The sequence below is a fragment of the Arachis ipaensis genome, chromosome B08, assembly GCF_000816755.2.
Source record: "Arachis ipaensis cultivar K30076 chromosome B08, Araip1.1, whole genome shotgun sequence".
Lineage (NCBI taxonomy): Eukaryota > Viridiplantae > Streptophyta > Magnoliopsida > Fabales > Fabaceae > Arachis > Arachis ipaensis.
The window spans coordinates 74,787,950-74,796,444 of NC_029792.2; the positions used below are offsets into that span (position 1 = coordinate 74,787,950).

An 8,495-nucleotide genomic window follows, 5' to 3' on the forward strand; every position below is an offset into this window, starting at 1 on the left:
GATTGATTATAAATGATTTTGTTTTTAATCCAAGCGTTTTAAAAAAAAAAGTACCTCGTAAAATAACTACGCTTTTAACAACGAATCAGGCTCATATAATAAATAATAGATAATAATTAGGTTGACAAGTTGTTAGCGCTCAGTTCCTAGTATGATCATGACGTACCAGAAATTGGGTCGCTGCAATTTGGTATCAGAGCAGTTCGTTCCCAATAGAACCTGGGGAGTGGACTGACTATGCTTCATTGCATACTCTGTTGTGTGTCTCATGCTTATATGATATCTATGTGATATGTGTTGCATGATTGTCTCTATGTTTTCATTCTGGGAATGTTCACACTTGACTTGAAGTGTTAAGACTAATTACCTTAATAATGATTGTTTGGTGTGAATAGGACTACAATGAGACCACGGAGACAGAGTGTGCGGGAAGGAACCCCTAGTGATAACCAAGAGAGAGAACAGGAAACGTTTATGACTACCATGAACGCTGTGGCTGAGGCAGTGCGTGAGGCTGCAGTAGCAGCGGCTAGGGCTATTGATCGTCTTGGAGTGAGAAACGGGAAAGAGAATGAGCATGGGGAAGATAGTGGAAATGATGAGAATAACTTGGGGCATCTCGAAAGACCTATGACCCTTGCGACTTTTCTGAAGGTTAAACCGCCTAAGTTTAAAGGTACACTCATTGCGACTGATGCTGACAACTGGTTTCGAGCTATTGAACGATCACTGCGAGCGCAGCATGTTCCGGAAGGCCAACACGTGGAGTTTGCTACTTATATGCTGGAAGGAGAAGTTGAGCATTGGTGGCAGGGGATACAGCGACTGTTGCAACAAGATGAAGGCGATATTCCTTGGAATACTTTTAAGGATGAATTTTATAAGAAATATTTTCCAAGGGCAGCTCCTGACGCTAAAGAGATGGAACTTATGCAGCTAAAACAGGGTAACACAACTGTTGCAGAATATGCCCGTAAGTTTGATGACTTGTGCCGTTTCTCCAAGATCTGCCAAGGAAATCCTGCTGACTTTGAAGAATGGAAGTGTTTGAAGTTCGAAGGGGGCCTTCGTGAGGATCTGATGAGTTCAGTAGTTCCATTAGAGATAAGAAATTTTGCTGAACTGGTGAATAAAAGTAAACTAGTGGAAGAATGTTCGAAAAAGGTGGCGATAGCTCGAGCAGATCGTAGGAAAACCTCAGGAAAAGACTTTATTCAAGATCTAGCCCCTCAAGGTCGTAACTTTAAGTTCAGTGGTCAGTTCCATCACCAAAATAGGAATCAACGAAATGGTAACTTTCTCGCTCGTAACAATGGCAAATACGACAACAATAATCTGGGAGAGGAAGAAGGAGGTCAACCTCAGGAAATTCAGGATATTTCAGTATGCTCAAGTTGTGGGAAAGATCATGGTAACATACCATGTCAGTATGGGACAAACCATTGTTATGCTTGCGGAGAACCTGGACACATAGCTAGGATTTGCCCAAGGAGGTTTGTTCGAGATCCAACAAGGCCAAAACAATAAGGAAGGGTTTTTACCGTAACTGCTGGCAACACATATGCATATAATTCTTCCACTCGAGGTGAGTACCACACTATGGTTTTGTTTGTGCTAGATAATACTATAACTTCTTATGCGCATGTTAAATTTTCAGGGCAAAATTTTCTTTAAGGATGGTAGAATGTAACAACCCCGATTTCCGAGTATGCGAGATCTTTTCTACAGGCACGGATTTCTCCGGAAGATCAGTAGAGGGAACACCTCTACTGTATCATCAAGAATCTCAATCCTCATTGTCATTATGTCATCTTTAAGCCAAAACCTCTTTTGAGGCAAGCTCGACAATGCAGTCACGAAGAGCCTAGTTTTTGAACCGTATCGGTTAGGAGTTTTGATTATGTTTTTCGTAAATAGTCTCAGTTTGATGAACCGGACTTGATTCATGAGAGAAGAGAGATAATAGGATAATATTATCATTATATTAGTATTAGAAGCTTTTTGAATGATATTATAAGGTTACCTGGTCAGTTTTAGTTAAAAACAGAAAATCGGTTTAACCGGGTTCACAGTTTACTGGTGCAGCTTAGCACCAGCACTCTCTGATGACTTTCGCAATGCTAAGGCCTCATTAGACATGTCTTATTCTCATAATAAATATGTTACTAGTGTCAATTATGCTAGTAGCTCAGAAAATAATTTTTAGAGATGTTTTTACAAGTGTTCCGATACATCTAGTTTTAGTAGTTATACACCTGAGATATTTTAATATTATTTTAATCCACCTCCAAGCCAACCAATCACAACTCACCCTACACCCCCAAAACCCCAAAGGCTGGCTCATTTTCACTTTGTGGCCGAAAATAGGTAGAGTGAAAAAGAGAGAAAAGTTCTTAGTTCCAAATCTTCAAAGCTTAATTTCTGCTGAACTAAAACTCAAATCAAAATTCCAATCCGACCAAAATGATCCTCTCTTCTTTCTTTACATGATCATATGACTTATCAAGGCTGGAATCAAGGTGAGTTGGCTGCACCATCTCTCTTTTGATTCGGTTTCAAGGAAACATGCTTAAATATTTGTTTTCTTGATGTGATTTAGGAGGAAAAAATGCTTAAGGACCACCTAAAAGTTTAACCGAATTAGGAGCAGCAAAACCAGGTAGGGATTGATGAATTTAATCTTGATTGATTGTGTTTGAGTTGTGTGATTATGATATGGTTTGGCTATGCTTGAAATTGATTGTTTGTATGAGTAATTCTTGTTGAAATTTTGGTGAAAATTTGATGAAATTTGATGAAATTCAAGCTATGAATGTGTGTTCTTGTGGCTGCTGGAAAACGAAACCCTAGAGCTTAAATTGAGATTCAATTTATGTTAAAATCATGTAGAAAAGATGGGGTTTTAGTGGCTGGAATTTTATTTTGAATTTCGGTAAAAATCGGTTGCTGAAAAGACTGAAAAACGGGTAAAAATAGAGAAAGAATTTGAAGAATATACGAAGAACACGAAGAACACTTTGAGTGTGATGAAGAACAATGAAGAACAGGTTTAGATCTTTAAAAGGGTAAGGAAGTAAAATTTTTGGTGTTTAAGGGCTTATTTGGTAATTTATGAAAGTTAGGGTGGTAAAAGTAGAAATATTAAAAGTTACGGGTGGTAAAAAGTGAATTTTAAAGGTTAAAGGTTAAAGTAAAGTTAATTTTCGAAAATTTAATGATAAAATAATAAATACTAATAAAAAATTAAATAATAATATTTCATTAAAAATAATATTTTAATAAAAATAATAAAATAATGCGAAAAGGCAGTTTTCTATAAAAGCTTTAGAAAGACAACTTTAAGTGTAGAATCTCATAATTACCTTCATAAAACACTTAGGGAGTGGTAATAACATGTTAGTGAGGCAAAGATAAAAGAAAGATAAAAAGTTGAAGAAAAGATAAAAGTCGAAGAAAACGTCTGTAAAGTTTTAATGACAAAAAAAAAACAGACAGAGATTAGTGAACGAACTAGGGCAACATAGTTAGTTCTTGAGTTCCGACTAGGGTTAGGTATTATATGAAAAGTTAAAATGTTTCAATATAGACTTAATGAGCCTATACTTGGGACAAGCTAACTATTCATACCGAAATTTACATAAGCTTCAAATACATATGTTAAACAGAGTAATCAGAATAGAGTCGAGAGACACAGAGAAAAGAGTAACCAGAGCAGAGCAAAGAGACAAAGGGAAAAGAGTAATATAACAAAGAGAATAGAGAAAAAGAGTGTAAAAAATAAAGTGTTAAGCCTTGTGGCATGATATTCTATTTTATATTCAACTGCTGCTTTTCTGTTGGCCCTAGAGGTCCTGTAGGCCCAAGTTCACCTACAGTGAGTTGTTTTTCCTGTAGGGCGAAGTTCACCTACAGTGAATATCAATTGTGTATCTCAGGGTATTGCTCCTGTAGGCCGAAGTTCACCTACAGAGAGTTGTCATTTCTGTAAGCCGAAGTTCACTTACAGAGGTGCCATTTCTATAGGCCGAAGTTCACCTATAGAAAGTTGTTGTGTTGTGTTTATATTATTCCTGTAAGCCGAAGTTCACTTACAGGGGCGCCAATTCTGTAAGCCGAAGTTCACTTACAGAGGTGCCATTTCTGTAGGCCGAAGTTCACCTACAGAAAGTTGTTCTGTTGTGTTTAGACTATTCCTGTAAGCCGAAGTTCACTTACAGGAGTGCTGTTTCTGTAGGCCGAAGTTCACCTACAGAAAGAAAGCCATATCTAGGACTAGTTCCTGGGTAATGTCGAGTTGCAGGGTGTAAACTGACACATGATCTCATGGCCTGCATAGGACAGACATGCATCATACTTGGTTGTGCATTTCCTCTATTATGATTGTTGAATGAATGTATGCTTTCTTTGTTTGTATTCTATTCACTGTGTCTGTGTTTTGTTTTCTTGTATTCTTTTGTTTGTGTTTTGCTTTCTGTTTTCTCTATTTTTTTATTTATCTGTATCTTCTGTTCACTACTTCTTGGTATTCTGCTATATATATCTGCTAAGCGACACAAATTAATGAACTTAACTAATAACCCCGGCCCTACTAAGAACTCCCCAGTTCTTACCCCTTCTCTCTCCCTTCCCCCTTCAGATGGAAGCAAGAGTTCCTTTCCGTAGTTCGCTGACGACCATTTGCAAAAAGGATTCCGCTCTAGGTAGTCTTCTGAGTCTAGAGTGAACTCTGTTTCTATTTATATGTATATACTATGAGACCAGCCAACGTCTGCACCCCGTTCGTATGCGCACTTTAGCCTAAATCCTGTGTACGAGACTCCTATTGTATGGCTACTTGATGAGGTACCAAAGAGACATTATATGGCAATGTCTGACCGTGCAAAGGAGTAGTAGATGATGTTCTACCTTTTGCTGATTGATGCACGGAAAACTTGTCTCATAACAAATTTCCTTCGGTAAGTGTACCGAATTTATCGTCAAGTAAAAACTCACAATAAAGTGAGGTCGAATCCCACAAGGATTGATTGATCAAGCAACTTTAATTAGAGGAATGCTCTAGTTGAGCGAATCAGAATTTTAGTTGAGAATTGCAGAAAATTAAATGGCGGGAAAGTAAATAACAGAAAAGTAAATGCTAGAAATAAGAGCTGAAAGTAAATGACTAAAAGTAAAGTGCAGAATTGTAAATGGGAATGGGGGAATTGCTCATGAAAGTAAATGACAGAAAATAAAGAGAATGGGTAAGATAAAAAATGGGGGGTTCATTGGGCTTAGGAGATGTTGCATTCTCCGGATCAATTTCATTTTCATCTCTTCCTCAATCAATGCACTCATTGATCTCCTTGGCAATCTTAAGTGATTGAATTACTTGAATTACTAATTCAATCTCTCAAAACTTGATCAGTAGCCAATTCCTTGGTCAATTGCTGTTAACTAAGTTAACGTGGGAGTTAACGTGGCTCATGGTGGCATGTGTGGGCTCCTTCCAACGTTAGTGACAATGTTGGGTGTCACCAACGTTGGCGTCACCTCCCTTCTTCACGTTAACTTTCACGTTAACTAAGTTAACGTGGAAGTTAACGTGGCTTATTGGGGCTTGTGTGGATTCCTTCCAACGTTAGTGACGATGTTTGGTGTCACTAACGTTGTCGACCACCTTGTTTCCTCACGTTAGCTTCCACGTTAACTAGGTTAACGTGGGAGTTAACGTGGCTTAATGTGACTTGGCCAACGTTAGTGATAATGTTGAATGTCACTAACGTTGGCTCCCCCCCCCTTTCTTCTTAACGTTAGAGGCCACGTTAACTAAGTTAACGTGGTGACTAACGCGGCCACTTATGAGCTTGGTCCAACGTTAGTGATAATGTTAAGTGTCACTAACGTTGGTTCCATTTCCTTTCTTCCACATTAGAGTTCACGTTAACTTAGTTAACGTGACTCTTAACGTGGGCAATGATGGTTTCGAGAGCGTTATTGGCAATGACTTTTCTCATTAACTTTGCAAGTTACTCCCATTCCATGATAGTGTCAATGTTAGTGTAACTAACTTTGCCACTAATGTGGTTCTTTTTTGCTTCCTTTATCCTGAAATCAAGCAATAAAGTGCATCAAAATTCTAGTCCAAGTCATGGGAAATGCAACATTCAATTTGTCCTTAAATTCATGCAAAATCCTCATGAAATCATGTAAAGTGCACAATGTATGCTTGAATCAAGATGTAAGTGAATATGTACCCAAAACTAGCTTATTTCCTAAGGAAATGCATGAAACTACCCTAAAAACAGTAAAGAAAAGGTCAGTGAAACTGGCCAAAATGCCCTGGCATTACTGATGTTCCACCGGACTTGATTTTTGAAGACTTAGAACGTACTTTCCCTCGCTTTATTAGTTTAGAGGGACTAGGTGAGTATAGAGTATAGGCTAGCCTGGGCGCCAGCTTAGGGACTTCTTGAACAGGTCAGGACCTGGGATGTTGTATGTATATATATGTATATAGATATTATTTAGCTATATCTAGGGGTGTTCTAACTAAAAGGCTATACTCTAATAAAGGCTGGATCACAGAATGATATCAACTGCTTGTGATATATTTATGTATGGTTGTTTATAAATATTTTATCTGTTACTATTTTTGGATTGATTATAAAAGATTCTGTTTTTAATCCAAGCATTTTAAAAAAAAATACCTCGTAAAATAACTACGCTTTTAACAACGAATCAGACTCATATAATAAATAATAGATAATAATTAGGTTGACAAGTTGTTAGCGCTCAGTTCCTAGTATGATCATGATGTACCAGAAATTGGGTCGTTACACTAGATGCCTTCACTGGCACATACTCCTTTGAGGTCGGACACAAGACTATCAAATTCAATTTGGAAGAAGCCATGAAACACCCTCCCAAAGAACATTCTGTTCTCCGATGTGATGTAATCGATGAAGTGGTAGCGGAGGTACGAAGAGAAAATTACAACAAGTTGTGCTACTGATGATTGGACTATCTTGTGGTTTAGAATTTCACAAATGAAGTCTCATTGCAAGTATAGTTTCTAAACCAACAATAATCCTTTCATATAAAAATTTGTTTGTCACCAGTACAAACCTCTAAATTTATAAACCGAAGTATTGAACCTCGGGTCGTTCTCCCTAGGAATTGCAATAAAGTGTTCTTGTTATTGGTTATGAAGTATGTTTGGGGTTTTGAGGTTTTATACAAGAAATATAAATGGCAAAGAAAATAAACTAACAACTAACAAAGCTCTTGGCTAGATATGAGAACTAGAAGTTCCATCCTAGTTATCCTCCTCAATTGTGACCACAAATTGTCCATTGCTACCACTTAGTTAACCTCTAACCATGGAGGAAAGTCAAGTGGATGAATCAACTTGATTCCACAAGTCCTAGCCAACTCCCAAGGGAAAGACTAGCTTTAGTGGTATCCAAATCAATTAGCAACTTCTAATTGTCAATCAACAAAGGAATTAGATAACTCAAGTGTCACTAATTACTCCACCTAAGCCAAGAGGAACAAAATCTACAATAAAATCCAACCAAGCATTTCATCAAACACTTGGAAGGCACTAAATAAAAGCACAGTAAATGGATAGCAACAATAAAATCTAACAACAATTATTGTAAGAAATCAATAACAACAATCAAAAGGAATACAAATTATTATGAATTACCTCTAATTGAATTGAAAGAGAAGATAAGGAACAAAAGTAGATCTACAATAAAGCATAGAAACAACATAAAGGAAATTACAACAAAAGAATAGAGGAATAAAAAATGCAACAACAAAGAATTGAGAAGAAGAAGAAGTAGAGAGCATGAATCAAAACATAGATCTAAGAACTAAACCTAATCCTAATTCTAATTCTAGAGAGAGGTGAGAGCTTCTCTCTCTAAAACTAACCTAAACTAAACTAATGATCAAAAGTGTCTAAAAGTATGTAAAAGTATGTTGATTCCCCTTCAATCCATGGCTTAAATAGCATCAGAAATGAGTAGGATTAGGCCCACAAGGCTTTAGAATTCGCTGGCCATGTATTGTTTTAAGTGGATCATATGGCAGCAACGACGCGTGCGCGTATGCGTCATCATACGTGTAGCAACTGATGCCAGGGCATTTTGGCCAGTTTCACTGACCTTTTCTTTACTGTTTTTAGGGTAGTTTCATGCATTTCATTAGGAAATAAGCTAGTTTTGGGTAGATATTCACTTACATCTTGATTCGAGCATACATTGTGCACCTTACATGATTTCATGAGATGTTGCATTTTGGATTAGAACTTTGATGCACTTTATTGCTTGATTTCAGGACAAAGGAAGCAAAGAAGAACCACATTAGTGGCTACGTTGGCTACGTTAACGTGGAATGGGAGTAACTTGCAAAGTTAATGAGAAAAGTAATCGCCAATAATGCTCTCGAAGCCATCATTGCCCACGTTAAGAGTCACGTTAACTAAGTTAACGTGAACTCTAACGTGGAAG

At 37.4% G+C, this 8,495-nt stretch overlaps 1 protein-coding gene across 1 annotated transcript; it reads left to right on the forward strand.

Annotated features, from left to right (window-relative positions):
• On the forward strand, positions 403-1,527 carry LOC107611132. The gene is made up of 3 exons (XM_016313091.1): positions 403-552; positions 655-744; positions 814-1,527. Exons 1-3 carry the CDS (start codon positions 403-405, stop codon positions 1,525-1,527), a joined length of 954 nt encoding a protein of 317 aa, XP_016168577.1.

What these genes read in the sequence shown, in the direction of transcription:
- LOC107611132 (XM_016313091.1), top strand. Translation starts at nt 403, where the DNA reads ATGAGACCACGGAGACAGAGTGTGCGGGAAGGAACCCCTAGTGATAAC. An exon ending in GGGCTATTGATCGTCTTGGA is followed by an intron (nt 553 to 654) that starts GTGAGAAACGGG and finishes ACTTTTCTGAAG; the next exon opens with GTTAAACCGCCTAAGTTTAA. An exon ending in GATCACTGCGAGCGCAGCAT is followed by an intron (nt 745 to 813) that starts GTTCCGGAAGGC and finishes CATTGGTGGCAG; the next exon opens with GGGATACAGCGACTGTTGCA.